The sequence below is a fragment of the Desmodus rotundus genome, chromosome 3 (genome assembly GCF_022682495.2).
Source record: "Desmodus rotundus isolate HL8 chromosome 3, HLdesRot8A.1, whole genome shotgun sequence".
NCBI classification, from domain to species: Eukaryota; Metazoa; Chordata; class Mammalia; order Chiroptera; family Phyllostomidae; genus Desmodus; species Desmodus rotundus.
The window spans coordinates 181,837,561-181,859,770 of record NC_071389.1 but is presented as its reverse complement, the minus strand read 5'-3'; the positions used below and the strand labels follow the sequence as shown (position 1 = coordinate 181,859,770).

At 42.6% G+C, this 22,210-nt stretch overlaps 1 protein-coding gene across 1 annotated transcript; it reads left to right on the top strand.

The window, feature by feature from the left end:
• Positions 1–5,872: 5,872 nt before the first annotated feature.
• NDUFA12 (NADH:ubiquinone oxidoreductase subunit A12) lies at positions 5,873–17,279 on the top strand. The gene is made up of 4 exons (XM_024579541.4): positions 5,873–6,049; positions 6,926–7,008; positions 8,902–8,989; positions 16,997–17,279. The coding sequence occupies exons 1-4, from the start codon at positions 5,964–5,966 to the stop codon at positions 17,175–17,177; spliced, it is 438 nt and encodes a 145-aa protein (XP_024435309.2). The 5' UTR covers positions 5,873–5,963; the 3' UTR covers positions 17,178–17,279.
• Positions 17,280–22,210: the final 4,931 nt, after the last annotated feature.

Here is a 22,210-nt window from a genome sequence, read left to right as displayed (position 1 = left end):
ATCAAGTAAGCTCTCGTCTGAGTGCCTGTAAAAGGCAATGCAGTGAGCGAAGCCGGTATACCTTGCAGTTTTCAGAAAAGATGCTCAATATCTGGAGGACCCAGGTAATTATATATAGAGATGGTGCTGGGGATATAGAAAAGAAAGGCTTGATTGCAAGTCTATATATATACAGGATCATTGAACTATCTTTCTCTATACTTCAGTCAGGCGACTACTTTCTGTTTTTTTCCCCCTTTTTAAACAAGGTTAATGCTCTTTAAAAACTAACTGGAAGATCACAGGACTTAGAGCAGGGGTGTCAAACTCATTTTCATCGGGGGCCACATCAGCCTTGTGGTTGCCTTCAAAGGGCCAAATGTAATTTCAACTCCTTAACAGTTAAGGAGTAGTTACATTTATACAGTCCTAAAATTATTTCAGCCCTTTGAAGGCAACCATGAGACTGATGTGGCCTCTGGTGAAAATGAGTTTGACACCCCCATCTTAAAAGATACCAGGGATAGTAGAAGCCTTGGATTAGGTATAGGGTTGAAACTATGGATTAAGAGAAAACTCTGCATTCTTTTTTTAAAGTCTATTTTATTGATTATGCTATTACAGTTGTCCCATTTTTTTTTCTCTGCCTTATTCCCCTCTACCCTGTATCCACCTTCCCTCCAGTATTCCCCCTGCTTAGTTCATGTCCATGGGTTATACATACAGGTTCTGTGGCTTCTCTATTTCCTATACTATTATTAACCTCCCCCTGTCCATTTTGTGCCTATCATTTATGCTTCTTATTCCCTGTACCTTTCCCCCCATTCTCCTCCCTCCCCCTCCCCGCTGATAACCCTCCCTGTGATCGCCATTTCTGTAATTCTATTACTGTTTAGTTGTTTGTTTAGTGTGTTTTTGTTTTTATTTTTTAGGTTCAGTTGTTGATAGTTGTTTGTTGTCATATTACTGTTCACATTTTTTATCATCTTTTTCTTAGGTAAGTCCTTTTAACATTTCATATAGTAAGGGCTTGGTGATGATGAACTCCTTTAACTTGACCTTATCATGGAAGCACTTTACATGCTGTTCAACTCTAAATGATGGCTTTGCTGAATAGAGTAATCTTGCATGTAGTTCCTTGCTTTTCATGACTTTGAATACTTCTTGCCAGGCCCTTCTGCCTGCAAGGTTTCTTTTGAGTGATCAGCTGATAGTCTTATGGGCACTCCTTTGTAGATAACTGTCTCCTTGTATCTTGGTGTGTTCCTGTTTGGGTCCAACTTCTTTGGGACTCTGAGCTTCCTGGACTTGTACATCTATTTCCTTCACCAGATTGGGGAATTTTCTTTCACTGTTATTTCAAATAAGTTTTCAATTTCTGGTCTTCCTCTTCTCCTTCTGGCACCTCTATGATTTTGATGTTGGAATGTTTAAAGTTGTCCCAGGGGTTCCTAAGCCTCTCCTCATTTTTTTTTGAATTCTTGTTTCTTCATTCTTCTGTTCTGGTTGAATGTTTATTTCTTCCTTTCGTTCCAAATCATTTATTGGAGCCCTGGTTCCCTGTATATTTTTCTTTATTTCACTTTGTATAGCCTTCACTTCTTCCTCTGTACTGAGTCTGTACTCAATCATTTTTGTGAGCATCCTGATTACCAGTGTTTTGAACTCTGCATCTGATAGGTTGCCTATCTTTTTATCACTTAGTTCTTTTCCTGGAGTTTTGATTTGTTCTTTCATTTGAGCCATATTTTTTTTAACTTGGTGCACCTGTTACATTGTAAGGGGCGGGGCAACCCTCTTTGCTGTGTTGTGGCACTGTCTATGGGGGAGCGGTCAAAGAGGGAACAATGCTGCTTGCTTGGTTCTCACTCCACTTTGTCACTTCCCCTTTTTCCCACAAACAGATTGTGCCCTTTCAGGTGCAGCCAATTACCTGGTGCTGACTCCCAGGTAATTGGGCTTGTGTACATTCTAGGACCCTGTGGGCCCCTCCAATGGTCTCTCCTGTGAGACTGGCAGTTTCTCTTGCCACTGCACCCCCCACAGATTTTCATACTCAGGGGTTTTGAGATTTTCTTTTCCCAAGCTGGGACCCTGGATTGTGTGGTCTGTCTTGCTCCCCAGTTGTTCCTCCCGGTGTCTCTGCAAATGAATGAGGGACCTCCTGGTCTACCAGCTGTGCCAGCCACCACCTGGCCCTGCATTCTCTCCTCCCCAGCTTCCTTTCCCTACCCCTCCTACCAGTATGGATGAATGTTTCTTTAACTCCTTGGTTGTTGGACTTCTGTACAGTTCGATTTCCTAGCAGTTCTGGTTGTTTTTTATTTTTAAATTGGTTATTATCCTTCTTTTGGTTGTGCAAGGAAGTGAAGTGTATTTACCTAGTCCTCCATCTTGGCTGGAAGCCAAAAATCATTCTGAATGTGGGCTCCCTAACCATGTTCCCAGAGTGCTGTTAGGTATAGGCTTCTTTGTGAGGATTTTGTTTTTCAGAGAAACTAATTGCCTCCAGAGAAATGATCTCTAGACACACACTCACTTTTTGTTGTGCCTGGATAAGAAGACTGATTCCCATTTTATCACTTCAGGGAAGCCCACTAGTTTTCAAGTCATATTGTATAAACATGGGCTTTCCATTCAGCTCTTCAGTCACTACTATTAAATGTAAGCATACAGCCATGATAACTAGACATTTAGATCATACATGTTGGAGTGGAATGCAGATAGAATGCAGGGATCAGGAAAACACCCTTACTAATATTTTCAAAGAAACTAGATGTTGTACCCATTAAATGAGAACAGGATGCTTTGAAAAGGGAAGTTTGGAGCAAGGAACATCCCCTGGAAATTAAAAATAATAGCCAAAGAAATTCATTAGAAGGGTTGGAAGATAAAAGTGGTTGAGTAAGTCACGCTGAAAGTATAACAAAAGACAAATAGGAAATAAGAAAAGATAATACTGGAGAATCAAATCAGGAGGTCTTATGTTTTAATAGAGTTTTAAGGGAGGGAAGACCGGAGGGTGAGAGGTGTAGAGGGGAGAGAAGCATGTATGGTTATTAAAAAGGCTGCAGAGATCCTTGTGATATAACTGTTCAGTATCTTGACTGGTGACACACCAGAACTTACATATGATAACTGTATAGAACTAAACATGCACACAAATGAGTACAAGTAAAAACTGGAGACATCTGAATAAGATCAGTGGATTGTATTAATGTCAGTATCCTGGTTGTGATGATAAAGTTTGCAAAATGTTACACCATTCAGAGAAACTGAGAAAAGTATATAAACAGGATAGGATCTCTGCATTACCTTACAACTGCATGTGACTCAGTATCTCAATTAAGATTTTCAAGTTAAAGCTTTAAAGAGATTAGAAAATTATTACATTGGCAATGCTCATCAATGGCTGCTAAAATCACAAAAAAGTGAAACAAGTAGACACCATGTGTGCTTCCTGATGGAAGGATATCATCATCTATGAAAAATAATGAACAACAACAAAAAGAAAACCACTAACCTGGTCAATCATGTAGGTTTAATTACTAATATACAGGAAATGCAGAGGATAGAAGAACACAGGGACAAAATCAACAAAATCCAGACTAGGGGAAATTCTACAGGAGAAATTGCCCATTTCTTCATCAAGTAAATTAGGACAAAAAAAGTGTGGAGAATGGGAGAAACCCTTCGACTACGAGAAGGTAACAAAAAAAAACCCCTGGGATTATCTTCTGGAGGGCGGGCCCCTTCAGTACAGGCTTCTGCTAGGAGAAGCAGTGTTCTAGGAACCCATCTGCATCTATCAGCTGGCATTGTGCGAGGCTGTGGTGGGCCTCCGTTTTTTTGAAGACATTCAACACATTTGCACGTTTCTTGACAATGTACCTGCCCACACCACACTAAGTATTCAGCAATTTTTGACCAAAAACGGCACAACCCCCATACCCCACCCTCCTTGTTCATCTGAGCTCACCCCGAGCGACCTTTTTTTTTTCTTTCCCCTTGTATGAAAGAAGTCCTCAAAGGGAAAGGTTTTGCCAGTGTAGAAGAGGTGAAACAAATGGGCAAAAGCACTAAAAGACATCAAAATCAACAAGTTCAAAAACTCAGTGGGGAAAAACGTCTCTATGGGTGTGTCGCATCAAATGGAGATTACTTTTAGAATAACTCTATGGCCATACCACACTATACACACTTGATGTCTCATCTCAGAAGCAAAGCAGGGTCAGGCCTGGTTAGTACTTGGATGGCAGAATAAGTACACGATGTTTTATAAATAAATTTGGGGTTTTTTAGTTCCCCTTCATAAAATTTAAATGGAAATCAACCAGTTACTAAATATGAATCTTGGGAAAACTGTAAAAAAATCAGACAATTGGGGAATTTTGAACTGTCCTCAATATTTAATATGAAAGAATTATTACCTTAATGTGAGGTGATAATGTGGGGTTTTTGCATTCTTATATAGTAAATATTTCAGTTGGACTTTTTAAATAGAACAAAAAATCCATGGAAGTCACAGTTCAACATAAAGCAAATTCAAATGTGACATGATTTTGAGTGATAGAGTCTAAGAGGAATTTGACCCTCGTATTTGCAAGTTTTTTTGGGGGGTTGAAGGTTTAGTAGCATAAAATTAAATCCCTTCCCTGGGTCTAGTCATATTACTCGATCCTTTCAAGGAATATTGTTTCAGTTTTTAAACTCATAGACAATTATGAAAGCTTGCAGTTAAAATTTTAGTGTAAATCTTAAAAACCGCCTTTTGGAAGAAATATGTTGACTAGAGTTTGGAAGAGCAAATGGTGAGAAGAGGTGAAGGAAGTGAGGGTCTAAATTTCATAAATAACTGAGTCAAGAGAATGTTTCAAATTAATGGATCAAGGAATACAGGTTTTAAAACACACAGCCACTGAAAAATTAGAAATATTCATTTAATATCCTTTATTATTTAAAGTTCTAAATATGCACCAAAGCCTGATGTGCAGAACAGGGTGGTCATGGGATGGGAGGCTTGGGGCGGCTGGTGTACCTGCCAGCAAAGGCCCAGTGACTTAAGTTATCCCCATAAACATGGAAATGGCCAACGTCCAGAACAGCTTCCTGATTAGTGACATCCTTCGTGAGATGCTGCTGCTGGTGGTTACACAAGGATGACCCCTGACCTGATGAGGTTCCAGGAGCACACCTATTTCATCTCCCTGGGCAGCAGGATGCCCCAGGACCAGGGCCTGTGCGGTGTGCTGGATCCACCAGCCTCAGACTCAGCCCTGGCAGCTCTGGGTGAGGGCGGATGGGTTTTAGGGGCTTCCTTTGCGACTGGGTTGCTCCGTTCTTGTGTCACTTGTGCGATGACAGGAGCTCAGATAATAAAGACGAGAAGAAATATATGTACATATAATGCACAAATTACTTTTCTAATTTTAAATTTTTGAATGTTAACTTTGCAACGAAATTACCAAATCCTTGAGAGCAGATACTTAATCATATACCTTTCTATTCCTCCTCGCTATTCCTACACAACGCTAGTATTTGTACTCAGTGTCATTACGTACTCAATATTGAATTCCTTAATGGTGTCTTGTTTCTAAAGAATCTTGGCCCTAGGAAGGATTTTGAAGTAGTCTGAGTCAGTCATTTGAGAGAAGAAAACTGAGATCCCCAAAGGAGGAACCCTCCACCGGGGGGAGCCTTGTTTTAGGTGAGTTTTCCACCATATGCCCCACCTTCTGAATGCAGCTTCCGAGAGCCGATAAAACTGTATTGCGCCTTTGCTTCCCGAAAAAACCGACCACAACTTCTTTGGAAATAGGGACGTGGCCACGCGGGGGAGCTCCAGATCTGCGCACGCGCAGAACCACCTCCTTTGACGCGCCCGAGCAGGGGAACTTTCTGTGCGCGGCTCCTGCGGCTGAGTGTTCGTTTCCTCTGGGTGCTTTTTGAGCAGCGCACGCGAAGGGCGGGGCCTGCGGGGCAAGATGGAGTTCCTTCAGGTGTTGAAGCGCGGGCTGCAGCAGGTTAGCGGCCACGGTGGCCTCCGAGGCTATCTACGAATGCTCTTCAGGTAGGCGGGCGGACGTAGCCATGCTCTTGGCCTCTGGGCTGGACTTGCTCTGGCTGAGATCTTGGAAAGGGGCTCGGGCTTGGGTCACCCTGGAGATCCGGCAGCTCTGGTCAAGGACAACCGGCCCAATCTCTGCCTTTTCCCCCGGGCCGCAGTCTCTTTCCGGGGGTGTCCCAGAGACAGGACCAAAGCCAGCCCTAGAGATGGAGCTGTGACGTGGAGGCGAGGGCACCGGGCCTGCACCCTGCCCTGCTTCCTGGAGAGGAATGAGCATTGTCAACACTCGCTGTGTGACCTTGGGAGCTCCCCGCCTCCCTTCACTTGCCTGCAGTTTCTTCCTCTGTACCTTAAGGCGTTAAACAAGGTGCTCATAATGATCCCTACCAGTCCCAACATTCGTTGAATCCGACTAGCAGCATCGCCCGTGGAAGCCAATTGAAAACTCAGAGTCGAATGAAATCCAGGACATTCATATCATTTTAGGTTGAAATACTTTGGCTTCCAGACTTCGTGAAGGTTTTTGCTAACTCCAGTGCCCTGATAGTACATAAAAGTAGTCTTGTAATTTGTATCTACATATTTAGTGTATTTGAAGTATATAAAGTGGGTCGGTTTATCTTTTCTTGTGCTGTCTATGTGGTTCTGGGGCCAACAGAGCAGGTGGTCTAGAGCTCTTACGTGAAAACTGGTATGTCAGCAGTGGTGGGTCGAGCCTGGAGAGGAAAGCTAGAAGTCTGCAACTAGTGATTATCCCCAAACAGCTCTTCATTTTCCTGATTGCCTTTGTTGCTGAAGTTGGTATGCTCGCTTTATTTACATTTGTGTTTTGAACAAAGAATTATTCTAAAATGTCTGTTTTCTTTGGGATATTCACAGGGTAAATGATGTGAGGGTTGGTACATTAGTGGGTGAAGACAAATATGGAAACAAATACTATGAAGACAACAAGCAGTTTTTTGGTGAGTGCAGTATTTTTGGTATACATAATGGGAGTGAGCTTGAGACTTGATTTGACTCTGTTTTTCATAATATACAAGGAGCTGCTTTAATCAGTGTATAAAGCTACATATACTTTTTATTTCATGGGGTTATGTTGTGCATGTTGTTTGTAAACGGGTGTATTTTTAAATAAAAACCATGACCATTTTCCCATATTACTTAGATGTATCTATAGCATGCCTTTTTTGTTTGGATATTTGTATTTTCTTTTTTAAGTTTTTTTTCACAGCAACACCATTATGTTTTCAAACACTTTACTGTTGACAGACATTTAGATTGCCTTCAACCTTACTGTAAACCAGGGGTGTCAAACTCATTTTCACCAGGGGCCACATCAGCCTCATGGTTGCCTTCAAAGGACCAATTGTAACTTCAACTCCTTAACAGTTAAGGAGTAGTTACATTTATATAGTCCTAAAATTATTTCAGAGCCGCCACGGTCAGGGCAGTACCATGCTGTTTTAATTACTATGGACTTATAGTATAGTTTGATATCAGGTAGCATGATATCCCCAACTTTGTTCTTTCTCAATATTGCTGAGACTATTCAGATTCTTTTGCAGTTCTGTATAAAATTTTGGATGATTTGTTCTAGTTCTGTGAAATATGCCATATTTTGACAAGGATTACATTGAGCCTATAGATTGCTTTGGAGTATGGATATTTTAATGATATTAATTCTTATCTATAAACACGGTATATGCTTCCATTCTTTTGTATTTTCTTCTGATTCTTTTTTCTATGGTTTACTTTTAGTCACTTACTCTCAAGATTGATTTCTCTAATAGAAGAAGCAAATCCTGATTAAAATCTTTATTTCTTTAAATAGATGTGGTTGTATTTAAATTGCACTAGTTGATGTTTGTTGATTATTTACCTAGGCAAACTCTAAAGCAAATGCAGATTACCTTTTGCTTATTGGTTTAAATCCATTACAGAGATGAATTCAGTGTTCCCTGTTTGTGGGGTAGGGGCAATGAGGAAATGGTAGAAGGAATTAATATTTATTATGCACTCACATGTCTGATGCTGAAGTAAGTATATGTGTGTGTGATTGAATTTTCACAGCAGCATTAAGATATAGGTATAATCATTCACTTTTAATAGACAAAGAACCTGAGGCTCATACAATTTGCCTAATATTCACTGACAATAAGTGACAAAGTCTTGATTGGAATACAGGTCTTTGCCCATCTTAAGGACCCAATAGAAACAGTCTTGTAAATTGCAGTTAGGTCTCCAACTACTCCACAGAAATGTATTAAAGAATGCAGCCATATGGTTGTATTTTGACAACACCAACTGTCCTACTTAATCTAACCATCATTTATATACAGTTTGCTTATTATGTATAATCACCAACTTCTGAAAGAGTCTCTGGTGATTACTTAAAAAAATAGATATGGAAAAATAATTCAAGTGTGATTGCTGTGGAGACATTTCTGCTGCCCCATTTTCAGGAGGAGCACTTTCTCTCTGGAATACCCTGACCAGCTGAGAACACACCCCACTACCCTCTCCATTGCTTTCTTGGCCTGGGTGGAAGCGAGGACTCTCCAGTGTGGGAAAGGCCTGAGCCCCGCCCACTGAGTCGGTCTTAGTCCCTCTGCAGGGAGTTTGCTGTGGCAGCTGCCAGGCTGTTGATAAAAGGTTGCCGTACACTTCCGGGAGCCTGCCTTCACCATCACAACTGGGGTGCTAGTCCTCTAACATACCTCCTGCATAAGAACACATAGAAGGCTTATCTTAATGAAAAGGTTGTCTTCTTTGATATTATGCAATTATGTTTTGTTTTGTTCTTTAAGGTTGTCTTTATTTTCTCACATCTTTTAAATGTCAATCTTTCCCCTCAGGCCGTCACCGATGGGTTGTATATACTACCGAAATGAATGGCAAAAACACATTCTGGGATGTGGATGGAAGCATGGTGCCCCCCGAATGGTAAGCTAAGTGAGCCTTCTGTGTTTTTGGCTTGGCAATGTTTGTTTTATTGCACAAATATTTATTGAATAGCTTATTTCTTAATAAGGCAGTAAGTGGTACTCCAAAACCATCCATCTGTTATATATATCAGTTTTTGTGCATCAGGAGTTTAGACAAGACACAGCCTGGGTGGCTTATCTCTGCCCCAGGACGTCAGGCCTCAGGTGGAAGATTCAAAGACTGGGTACTGGACACCTCTGCAGACTTGCTCACTCAGTGTCTGGAGGCTGATGCTGGCAGTCAGCTGGGGACATAGCCGGGGCCTCCTCAGTCAAGTGCTCTGAGAGAGAGAGAAGGAGAGAGCGAGCCAGACAGAAACCATAATGCCTTGCTTGACTCAGTCTTGGAAATCATCTAGTATCAATTTTACATTTCGTTGGTTGAGGCAATTGGAAAATTCTGCCCGAGTTCAATGGGAGAGAACGTAGATGCTATCTGTTGATGGAGCTGTGACAGCCTCACATTATATGTTGGGACACGGAGCGGTGTGCTCTCTTCGGAGGGAAAACAATACGCCACAGTATCGCCCGGCTATGGTGCAGGGAAGGGCGAAAAGAACTCTGGCTCTGATCTTATTTCACAGTTGGATCTTAAGTTCCTGAACCTCTCTGGGGCTTAGTTTTCTCATCTGTAAAATGAGGGCCCCCAAATTCCTTAGATCTCTAAAAACTATGATTTTATAATATAATCATTTTGAAATGAAATTGTAAATGCTTTTACTTAAATTATGAAATTTTATATTAAATATTTCAAAACAAAGTACTGGTATCTATTCCATTGGTTGCTGAAATAATACCGTTTGGTCGATATACAATAAACTCTGGAGAAAGTTTCACCAAAAAAACTAGAAATAAGTGTATCAGGTTAACTGACATTTTATTTTAGTTGATCATCAGAAATAGTTTTGGGCTCTAGTGAGTAGCAACTGGGATAATCTCAGAGTGTTCACCTCCATTATAAAGTTACCAGTATTTGAATCATTTCAAATTAAGTTGCCAAAACGATGATGCGCTAGCACTCCCGAATAATTTCACGTGTCCTTCCTGCAAGTGAGGACATTCTGCTCCCTGACTGCAGTACAGTCATCGAAGCCAGGAAATGCCCAGGGACACACCGCTTCTGCATGGTCTGCAGCCCCGGCTCAAGTTTTGTCAGTTGTCCCAACAGTGTCCTTTGTAGCAAGAGGATGTAGTCGTGCATTTCAGGTGCATCTTATTTCTCTCTAGTCTCTTTCACCTTGGATTGGTTCCTCAGCTTTTCCTTGCTTTTTGTAGTCTTGATATGTTTGAAAAGAACAGGCCAGTTACAGAATGCCCCTCATTGTCCATTGGCTGGACTCAGACTGTGCTGTCTGGCAGGAATGTCACAGAAGCAGTGTCGGGTTCTTCTCGTCGCACCCTTGCTCTGGGGTTTATACAGGTGGCCCTTGGTTTACACAGGTGCACTTACATGTGAATTGTTTTATTACATGTCCGTAAGTTTTCCCTCTTCCATTGGTAATCCACGATGCGGAGGGCCGGCTATATGCGTTGACGAGGTGTTTTATGGTTGGCCTAAGGTGTTTTAGAAGCTTGTATAGAGAAGCAGGCTCTCTACCACTGTGACTGTGACCCTGGTCCAAGCCCTCGTCACCTGCCTGGACCTCTACCACATCCTCCCAACTGGCGGATTGCCTTCCCGCAGAACAACTAGTATTCTTTACATACTGACTGACCAGAGTGATTATTTTAAAATGAAAATCAGATCACATCAACTCTGCTCAGAACTGTCCATCGACTCTTCATGATAGTGAGAATTAAAACCCCCACTCCTTACATGGTCTGCAAGACCTTCTGTGACCTCGGCCCTGCCAGGGCTCCACACGCCGCCCTGTGCACGGCCCTGCTGACCCCTGACTTAGCCACGTCGGCCTCTCACTCCCCTTGAGCAGTGAGCATACCCTGTCTCAGGCACTTGGTACTGCGCCCGATGTCGCACTGGCTCGTGCCTCTCTGGTCAAGTGCCCGCTCCAGTGGCTTCTCGTACTACCCTGGTTCAGAACACTGTCCCTGTTCTCTCACACTGTGTCCCCTTCAGCCTGGTAGCACTCCTCTCTGCCTGGTGTACTATTACGTATTATTTAATTTATTGTTCTCCCAGCTACCTTGCTTCTTCACAGTAAGAACTTTGTTCACTGTTGTGTTGCTAAAGCCTAAAATAGTGTCTAGCACATGGTAGTTGCTCAATAAATATTTGTTGAATGACTATGCTGTTTTACTTGGTATACTATTTTACGTAAACCATCGATTATTTTGCTTTTAGGATACAATAATTTCTTTCACTTCTAGCTGGTCCAGAAATGGTATGCCTGTCATTCCTTTGTAGCTTTTGTATGAATTTAAAGCTAGATTTGCTTCTGAATTCCATTCTCACTTCCACCTGTCCCTTTTAATACCTTATCCCAGTGAATCATTTGTTTTAGTCTTTTAAAATATTCTTCCCCTAAATAAACTGCCATCTTAATGGCAGGGAATGTTTTCTTCCTTTTGGTGTATCTGCTTAATCTAGCCTTCTTCAGGTAGCAGGGAGGGGCCTGTAAAACACTCTTTGAATTGAATTGAAATGAGTGTGGCTCAGTACAATGGGTTGCAAGATTCTTTTCATAATAGATCCTTCCTGATATTTACTTTATTTCTGGTCCAGCAAATCAGGAAATTAAGAAGCTGTGTACTAAGAAATGATAGACTGCATGTTTTTAAGTAGACTTTCATATGTTAAAGAATGTTACTTTATAATCTCTGTTACAGTGTTAATAAAAGCAGAAGACAAGATTGTTTCGATTTCTTTTTTAATCCTCACCTGAGGACACGCCCATTAATTTTAGAGACGGGGGCGGGCGGGGGGGGGGTGGGGGGAGGCGGGGAGAGACAGAGAGAGGGAGAGAAACATCTATTGGTTGCCTCTCATAGGTACCTAGACCGGTAGGGACCTGCAGCCCGGCCATGTGCCCTGACAGGGAATCAAACCCATGACCTTTGGATTTACAGGAAGACACTCCAACCAACTGAATCACAGGGCAGATTGTTTTGATTTTTAAAATTCAGCTTTTGTTTGACACATTTCACCTACTATTCAGTGCTTCATTTAAGATTGATTCTAATATTTGACAAACATGAGATGGTGGAAAATTTCATACCTGGGGTACGGAAATAAACTGTGTATTACTGACTGCTCTTGATTCCAATTTCCAGAAGAAATCTTTATTGCGTTTACAGGTTATCAGTGTATAGTATCTGCTAGAGATAATCGTATGTAGAAAAATCTTGAGGTTTCTAGATTAAAAAAAACACCAGTTTGACCCTTTTCTATGTAACTGGTAAATGACATTGCATTGTGGAACTTAGAAAAATTTTCTATTAAGGAGGACTGAGTGGGACAGTCTTTCACTAAAACATTTGAATACTTTAGAGTAATTTTTTAATAATGATGGCTTAATGGGGATGAAATGGGGTTAGAAGTAGACAGAACATATTTATAGTCTCAAAAAAATGACAGATGACTTGGACAGGGTTTTTAAACCATTTCTAGTTGATTTAAATTAGAAGGATTTTTCTTTTCAATAGCTTTTTTTCTTTCTGTAAATAGCACATGTCCATTACAGAAAATTCAGAAAAATAACAGAAAATGTCGTAAATGTTCTAAAGCAAATGTCCTGTTTTATTTACAAAGCAAATAAAAATAATCTGTTACCCTACCACACTGAGACAAACCATTGTTAACATTAAATATATATTCTTGTGATCTCTTTTCAATGCATTTGTATCCTTTTGTTTTTGTTTTTAATGTGAAAGGACTTTTTGAAGAGATAGGCAGGGATTGAATCCTAGCTCCACCTTGGGTAAGTTGCTTGAACTCTTTGTGTCCTAGCTTCCTCATTTATTCAGTTGGGATAATAACATCTGTCCCACAGAGTTGTTATTATAAGGATTAATATTTGTCCAGTGTCTGGAATGGTGCGCATCGCAGGCATGTACCTCCCCATCCTCACTTCCTACGGCCAGTTCCCCAGTCAGGTGGTTGAATCCGGGAGTGTGCGTGCTGTATAAGTTTTAATGTCTTCTGTCCATTTTTCTATTGGATATTTGAGTTTCTCTTTCTGACTTGTGATGATAGATGAAGTACTTTTCTATATATTTCAAGTGGTTTTCCCTGTTTCTTTTATCCTTTAATCTTGTTTTCGGAGTTTTAGGACATTGATAACATTTTTACTTTTATGTAGTAAAATTGCTATTTATTTTCTTTATGGCTTTTTGCCTTTGACATTAAGCTTAGAAATGGTCCTTCATGTTCTATAACTATTAATATGTATTATGAAACAAATATTCACCCATATTATATCTGAGCATTATTAATCTATCTGTAAATTTATTTTGATATTTGTCTTAGGAAATATAACTTGACTTTTTTTTAAATTATCCTAGCATCATTTGTTGAGAATGTTTACTTTCCCCCAAATTTGATATTCCAGCCCTGTCTTATCTATCCTTTAGTCTGTTTGGGGAATAGTACGTTTACTGTTGGACTTTGTCCCAGTGTGTAGGCCATTCTGATCTTCGAAACTTCAACGTCTAGTGATGTCAGCCTCTCTGGTCATTGTGAGTTTTCAAAACTTGCTCAGACGGACTTCCCGCTGATCCTTATATTCGTCAAACCCTACTGGGATTTTATTTCCGATTGCACTTAATTAAAAATAATAGTTACCGAGCTGACAGAGTTTGAGTTGCGTATTTTGCAGTGAACTATCTTTTCTTTTTAAAATTTGTTAAATTTCACATCTGGGGTTAGACGGATCTCGGGATTTGGGCGGATACCTAGATATCATCACAATTCTCACCTGGTTTTCATCTGTTGATTGTAATTTAAGTTACTGATCAAAGGGTTCTCTTCAGCCTTTGCGAAGCTGTGTTCAAGCCTCAGCTCTGTGCCGTGTGCTGTGGGACCTTGTGAAAGTCATTTCAGTTCTGTTTTCTCAGTTTTAAAATGTGAAATATTAAATAAGTGGCTAAGTGATCATGTGTGAGAATGTTTCATAAACTAAAGTGGGTGGAGCAATAATAGTTTTAGTGCAATGAGTATTTGTTTTAATCCTCACTTGAGAGTATGTTTATTGATTCCAGAGAGGGAGGAAGAGGGGAAGAGGGAGAGAAGGAGAAAAAATGGATCAGGGGCCAGCCGGGGATCGAAACCCACCACCTTTTGGTGTTCAGGGACAGCACTCCAACCTACCTGCCCCGCCAGGGCAGTATGATGAGTATTTTTACCTTAGAAAAACAGTCTGGAGTTTTTCTTTGGTCTTTCCTATTTATTTTTTTGAAAAACTAAAACAATCTTTGGCATTTCTAGGCTCAGTGATGTTAAGTGAAAACATCTGAAACAAGAACATTATGGTCAGAAACCAGTCTTGATTCCCAGTATTAATAATGCATATTATCCAAAAAGAAGACAGATCCAAAACGGCCTATAGTTTTGTTGTTGTTCGCTGTTATTTGGTAATGTTTTATTTCTGAGAATTTTCTGAAAGGGAAAATTAAACTTTTTAATCTTTGTTATTAATACTAACCTGAAAAGACTATATTAATTTGCAAGTGATTTTTAAAATAAATCCCTTCATTTTGCACTTTGCACGCACTCGAGCGGAGAGGCTATCTAAGTGAAGCAGTGTGCTCTCCAGGAAAGGACCGCTGTTCCTTCCCTGTTGCCCGGCACACTTTCTCTCTTCTGCAGCTGAAAATAGGGCCGACCACTCGTGGGATTTATTTCCGTTTGAGTTGTGTTGTAATCGTGACTTAATGTCTTTGTTTCCCGTTATTTTGATACAACTTCAATATATTTGAGTTCTGAATTTTTCCCAAAATGTATTATAGTTTCGTTATAAATGTTTATCTCTTTGGTATTTATCACTTTTTACCTTTCTACCAGTCTTCTCATTGGTAGTTTCACTGACTTTATCATCGAGTTTAAGTAACTTTGTATTTTGTCCTTTGAGAAAATGCCAGTGATACAAACCGAAGTGGCCAGTCAGGCAGCTGCCCCGTGTCGGTCTGCTGGCGTCCTTCGTTAACTGGAACGCACAGACCAGGCTGCTGCACAAATACACTTCGGTGTGGAAATCCAGAAGCTGTAGCTTCTGCAGCCTTTCCTTAACACGAATTACAACAGAAGGGTGCTGCCAGCCTAGCAGACAATTACTTTTTGGTTTCTTATTGCCCCTCACCGGCCACGATGAGAGCAGATGGTTCACTCGCCCCCTGACTCCTGCCAGTCGCCTGACTGGATAAACATTTTCACACTTTATGTACTGTGGTAAAAAATATCTTTTAGTTTTTTGAGCATTTTTTATTTCTCTGTAGTTCAATTTGTCACTTAAGTAACTGAATAAGATACAAAAAAAAAAAATCTTTGGACTGTGGTTCCTTAAATATCATTTTAACCTTCAGGAGTCATAACAGCAATTATTTGAATAAAATTTTCTATAGTTACTTAAGATGACTCAACAAGGTAAAGTTAAATATCTCTGCTGTGCCTTGAGTTTACATGAAGCCCCTTGATAAGTGACAGCCTTGGTTTTGGCAGCCCATCCTCCTCCGAGTGGCCGGGGAGCCTGTCTCCCCAGCAGCCTCTCGGAGGGTTTCAGAGCCCTGCTCACGGCCGTGGTTTATTGGCCCAGATCACTCCCACTAAGTGATCCGCGCTTCCTTTGGGGGGTGTAACGGGGACAGCAGCCCAGTGTGGACAGACTTCCTCATTCTTCACGATGTTAGCTGGTCACAATGCAATTATCTTTAGCCTGAAATACAGCAACGGTAATAATATTTTATCTCTTTTCTTAATGGTGTTAGTCAGTTACCTAGTTAGATCTATCAATTACCACTAGCAAATATTCTTGAACTTACATAGCATCATAAATTTTTCTTATTAGCTTTAGCCTTAATTATGTTACTGAAACCACCTTCTCTTTCCCTTTTCTCTGTAGCTGGGCAACCCCCCCCCTGCCGGCCCTTGGAGCTACAGTGCTATTGCTGTCAGGGTCCTCGTTCCCTTTTCCTCATTCAGGGTCGTATCTGTCTCAGGAGCTCTGAGCCTGGGGGTCTGGGGTGAATCGTCTTTCTCCTTCCTTTCCCATACACACTCAGTTTGGCTTCCTGCTCAGTTTTCCTCTTTGTCCCGTGGACATCGATTCTTCCTTTCTCTGTCATTAGAGAGACATTCCTCTGTGGACTCTGAGGAAAGCACCCAGCTTCCTTCTTTAGGCTGGGTTTTTGGCACTCCCAGGAAATATCCTTTGGGTCAAAATGGTTGAACACTTAGGCCGAAACACTTATGAACTTTGGGCTGTGATCTAATAACTTTAGAATAACAAATTTTATGTTCTGTGTTCAGACTTGAGCTTGAATTTAAGATTCACGCAGAGAGCCCTCTTCCTCTTCTTCAGCCATTGGGTTTCAAACTCTCACAAGCCAGAGCACACGGAAGCTCCAGAATCGGCCTCCAGCATCTCGTAGTAATACTGTAGTTCATCGACTTTAGAATGTAGTTTTACATCTAAAGTTAGGATACATATTCTGATCGGTACTGTCATGAAGTGGTTGCAGCATTTTTCTTTCTTAGAGGTACATAAAATAATGGTGAATCATAAAATTGACGGTGTCCCAGATCTGATGAAATACGGTAAGGATGATAACAGTAGCTAATGTTTGTTGAGTGCCTACTATGCACAGGAATTTTTCTAGGTGCTTTATATGTATTGTCTCATTTAATCCGTACACCATCCTTAGGAAGTAAGATGTTCAGATGAAAAAACTAAGGCATAGAAAAGTTCAGCCAGTTAGTGATAGAGCTAAGATTCGAGCTCAAGCAACAAAATAGCTCCACCGCCCCAGCACGCTGCTCTGCCTCTTCACAACTGTCTTCTTTCCCCTCCTTCAGGCATCGTTGGCTTCACTGCATGACTGATGATCCTCCAACAATAAAGCCTCCTATTGTTCGCAAATTCATTTGGGCAAACCATAAATTCAACGTGAGTGGCACTCCAGAACAGTACGTGCCTTATTCCACCACTAGGAAGAAGATTCAAGAGTGGGTCCCACCTTCAACACCTTACAAGTAAAGACAATGGCAAACAGTTTAAACATGTAAAATATGGGGGTTTTCCTGTAATTGCACTTTTACTGCTTACTGTTAACTTGATTAAAATTATTTGACTAAACAATGTCTTTTGTGTCTTTTTGCCCTTTGTCATTGGTCATTGCACAGCAGAGGCTACAGACACGGGTAACCGAAATAGACTTCTGTTGGGGTGGCCGCCTGGCTTACAGTTCGCCCTTGTCCCAGGGGTCATGTCCGTGCCCCGTGAGACCCTGCCTCACTACCACAGCTGATTGATGGGGGAAGACCCAAACGTGAGCTGAGCCCAGCAGATTTTCTTGAGGGAAGGGGGGCTTGACTGGAGAGATGGAGAGGTTAGTAGTGGCCAGAGCTCAATAGCTTTTATGGCAGCTCTCTCCGAGGAGGAGGTCTTCAGAGACTTCCTACTTCCCAAGCTTTGGCTCTTTCACGGTGTGTCTGGATGTGTGAACAGTCCCAGGATCCACCCAATATATTGTTATTTCTTTACACCAACTAGGGTCACTGATTTTTTGTTGTTGCTTCAGACAGAAGAACTTTAATGTTAGATTGGTTTCAGAAAGTGGGTTGTAGGCAAAAGATTTCCGGGGACGTGAGGGATCCTGGGCACTGGTGGTGTCTGGGTGGGATGAAGGGCAGAGCCACATCCCTCTGTGTTCTGGACAAAAAGCACGCAGCTTCAGCAGTCCGGCAGCTTATCGAGTTGTTGTGTTGGTTTTAGTCACCAGGACCCATGAGCCTCCTAGGATAAGGCCCTTGGATCCTGGCTAGCAGCCCCCATAGAACAATATAATGGTGATGGAAAAAGAACCAGATTATGGAGTCAGGCAGTTGCTTTCAAGGGCACTGGATAACCTAAAGGAGAGAATGAACCTCGATTCCCAACTCTCAGCTCAAGGCATTCAGTGAAACTCTGGGCACTTACATAGCTTAGCTAACCTCAGGTTTCTTACCTGAAAACTAAGGGATAGAGTGGGGGCCTGATGGTTGGTCTGGGGGTATCTGGAAGGAGCTAGAAAGTCCTTGGTTGCACTTGAGTGTCATCCAGGGCAATTTTTAAGCTCTAGAGGCCCAAGCTTTTAAACCAGCATCTCTGCGGTTTCCAACCTGATGATTCCATTGCAGCTAACGTTGTGACCTACTGGCTAAAGAAAATCACACCACAGTGGTTCTTCCGAAAGTCTCTCCAGTCACAGGAAACAGGTTTTCTCATAGCCCCTCCGCTGAGTGAGTATCCCTTACTTAGCTGGATCAGGTTGAATTGGGCGCCCTCAGGAGATACTGTGGCCAGTGTGTTACTTCGGGCAGCCGTCTGCAGTTTGCTGACAGACCACTGTAGAGCAGGACCAAACCCTAAAAGCTGGCCAGTGCTAGACTGAGATTTCATGTGCTCTGCCAATGTACCCCTTCAGTAACTTTTCTGCCAGGGCCTAAAACATGGCCTTCCAATGCCATTAGGAACAGATTGCCAAGGGAGATTTGTGAGCAATTAGAAGTTCTCTCCTGGCCTGCTGTTCTTTCTGGATCAGGCATTTCTCCACCTGTTAGAAGATAAATGGGTGTGTTCTTCACAGGGGGGCGAGAAGTGGGAAGGTAGTCACTGGGAAATGTTGGATCTGCACAATCTTACTGCGTCAGGTAATCTTAGAGTCAGGATGGAAGCAACAGGCAGCTGCCTTAGGTTTTAACCAGGTGTTTTTTTAAAGCCAACTTAATAGGTCTAGTAACTGACCCTTGAATTAAGCTAGAAGATCACAGCTTCTCCAGTCCTAGACCTGAGTTAATCCTCAGGACCAGAACCCTTGGTTTACGGGCTGTGCTGTAATAACAGAGATGTGTATTATGAGCCTTCCACCAGCTACTCCTTTAGGAGATGTGTACTTAGAGAAGAAATATCCTGTGGTCCCTGGTCAGAATAGAAGTTATGGGAGGGAGGTCAGACCCCATTTCACTGTAAGCCCACTGGGGCACTAAGCTCCTCCCCTCCCCGGGTCCCCCTGGTTTATTTCCTCCATTCCTCAGTGTAGACAGGATGTACATCCTTTGCACAATCTCAACATGAGCTCCCTGCCCTGGGGAGTGAGAGTTCCTGTGACAGGAGGGCCATGGAGGGGCCACTCGAGCACTGTTCCCATCAGAATGACAAGTAACGAAGCGGTATGTCCTTGGTAACACACACCAGTAGTTATACACATCAGTGCGACCAGCGAGGGGAGAAAGGTACAAATGTAGCCTGTCCTACCCCCAAATGCAGGGCGTACTTCCGTTTGACCAGGGAGAGAGAATGATGGATCTTGGAGGATGACAGTGGACTCTACATTACACCTTAATCTTGGGGTGATATGAATTACAGCGGCTGTTCCTGCAACGGTCTCTATCGGAGCAACTTAGTGCAGCCTCTGGCATCCGCCTTGTGACTACTGGTCTAACCACTGCATTTTGATGCGTTTGGGTTGGCAGAGCCCACTGGCAGTTTGCTTGTACCTGGCAGGGACAGGAATAGCTTCCTAAAGCTGTCCCGTGGATGTCAACTCCAGCTGTTCAGTATACAAGGGTGTCACCTGAGCACGTTGTGTTGATACAGAGCAGGAAATACCATCTACATTAATGCCTTGGAAAGACACATATATTCCAAAGGATGAACTCTGAATCTCATGGAAGTAAAAGCACTTGACTGCTTAGCAACATCCCCAGAGGTACAGTGGGCCAGTACACATTGAGGTAACCCCTCCAGTGTTAAAAGACAAATTGCCACATCTTGCTTCTACAACTAAGAAATGCACAGTGCCCTGTGGTAGGGACAGCATATAGCACGTGGGGGGCTTGCACTTATTTGACTAGGGGACCTGAAAAGCTGTTGGTGCAAAAACAGTCTCTGCAGGAGGCTCAGGCTGCCACCCAAGCAGCTCTGCTCCTCAACCCTCAGAATGTCTGGCAGATTGGGACACTTGCTGAAGTCAGAAACAAGTCTGTCCAGAAAAGTCATGATGGAGGTCCATAGGATTTGGGAGCAAGGCCACAAATCCCTTCAGGAAGATTACTATTTTCCTGTTCAGAAACAGCCCCAACTCACTACCAGTATGTTGGGGACCATCGGGTACAAGGTGCCATCTCATCCACCGATTCATAAAGTTGACCATTTCCAGGCATTTGGTTTGTGTGAGCAGATTTCTTCCCTGCCAGTGCTGTTAACTACACTGTCGCCACACGTTGCCCCTACCAGTCTGTCCCGTTGCCCTCATGGAGAGTTGTTGGCCAATCAGCTGGGGATGGGGAAAACCAAGCCTGTGCACAGATATTGAACGCTGCGCACCAGCAGCCAGAAGGTACTCGTGTATGCCGCACCCCGACCAGCGGCCGTCTCGGACAGCAGAGGGCAGGATTTCAGCAGAAATCGGCAGGATCTCAAGCAACGCCTGTTACCTCGTGTCTGGCCTGGAAGGAAACATGCCCTGAGTCAGGCTGTATAAGTGGCCACTGGCTACATGTCAGAGACTTGAAAGAGCAACACTGAAAGTAGGTGCGAGGGGTTGAGGGAGGGCTTGGCGGATGAACCTTGAGGATGGGACCTAGAACCCACGGCAATTTGGAACAAAGTAGCCGGGGGGCCGGCGAGGCCACCTCCTGAGCGCAAGGCCTTGTCTGAGCGTTGGCTTCTGGGTGCCGCAACGTAAAGCGCATCTAAGGCCAGCAGCCTCATTCCACTGGACTTCTGCCCCCTGGGGGGAGGCTGGATTTGTTTTCATGGAAATGGGATGTCATTCTGAATTTAGATCTGCTGTCCTTGCCTCTTTCCTTGGCCAACACCAACATTCATGGACTTAGACGCCTTCTGCTTTGTCATATGTAGGATAGTGCCCCTGGCTGAGAAACCCACTGCACAAAGAGGCAGTGAACTCACTAGCGTCTGCGGGAATCCCTGCCCCTGTGCATAACATGCCCATCTCCTCTTAGACATTGTCTTTCTCATTCTTCCCTCAAACACCTACCATGTGTCAGTCATACCAACCTTCTTTCTGTTCTTTTAAAAATTAAATTTATTGGGGTAACATCGGTTAATAACATTCTATAAGTCTTAGGTATACAGTTTTATAAAGATTTTATTTATTTATTTTTTAGAGAGGGGAAGGGAGGGAGAAAGAGAGGGAGAGAAACATCAGCGTGTGGTTGCCTTTTGCACACCACCAACTGGGACCTGGCCTGCAACCCAGGCATGTGCCCTGACTGGGAATCAAACCAGCGACCTCTTGGTTCGCAGGCCAGCACTCTATCCACTGAGCCACACCAGCCAGGGTACGTATAGAGTTTTATGATACACCATTTGTATATTGCATTCTACGTTCACCACCCAAAGTCTAGTCTCCTTTCCTCACCATATATTTGACCCCCTTACCCTACTTCATCCTCCCCCATCCCCTTCCCCTCTGGTAACCACCCTATGTTGTCTGTATCTATGAGTTTGTCTGTCTTATTTGTTCATTTGTTGCTGTTCAATATCCCATGTATCTGTGAAATCCTAGGGTTCTTGTCCTTTACCGTCTGACATTTCACTTAGCCTGATACTCTGAAGATCCACCCACGTCGTCTGTCACAAATGGCAGTATTTCACTGTCTTTTATGGCTGAGTAGAATTCCACTGCACACACGTACCGCATCTTCTGCGTCCAGTCATCAGTTGAAGGACACTTATGCCATTTCCATGTTTTCACCATGGTGAGTAATGCTGCAGAGGACAGAAGGGTGCATAAATGTTTATAAGTAATGTTTTCAAATTTTTCAAGTAGATGTCCAGAAGAGGGATTGTTGGGTCATATGGTAGTTCTTATTCTTAATTTTTTTCGAGGGGTCACCATACTCTTCCACAGTGGCTGTACCAGTTGACGTCCCCACCAACAGTGTATTCTCACCAGCAGTGTAAGAGGGTTCCTTTTCCTCCACATCCTCTCCAACACTTACTTCCTGTCTGGTTGGCACTAGCCATTCCAACAGGTGCAGGGTGGTGTCTCATCGTGGCTT

Coding starts and splice junctions, on each gene's coding strand:
- NDUFA12 (XM_024579541.4), top strand. CDS start 5,964: ATGGAGTTCCTTCAGGTGTTGAAGCGCGGGCTGCAGCAGGTTAGCGGC. Junction 6,050..6,925: donor TATCTACGAATGCTCTTCAG/GTAGGCGGGCGG, acceptor GGATATTCACAG/GGTAAATGATGTGAGGGTTG. Junction 7,009..8,901: donor AGACAACAAGCAGTTTTTTG/GTGAGTGCAGTA, acceptor CTTTCCCCTCAG/GCCGTCACCGATGGGTTGTA.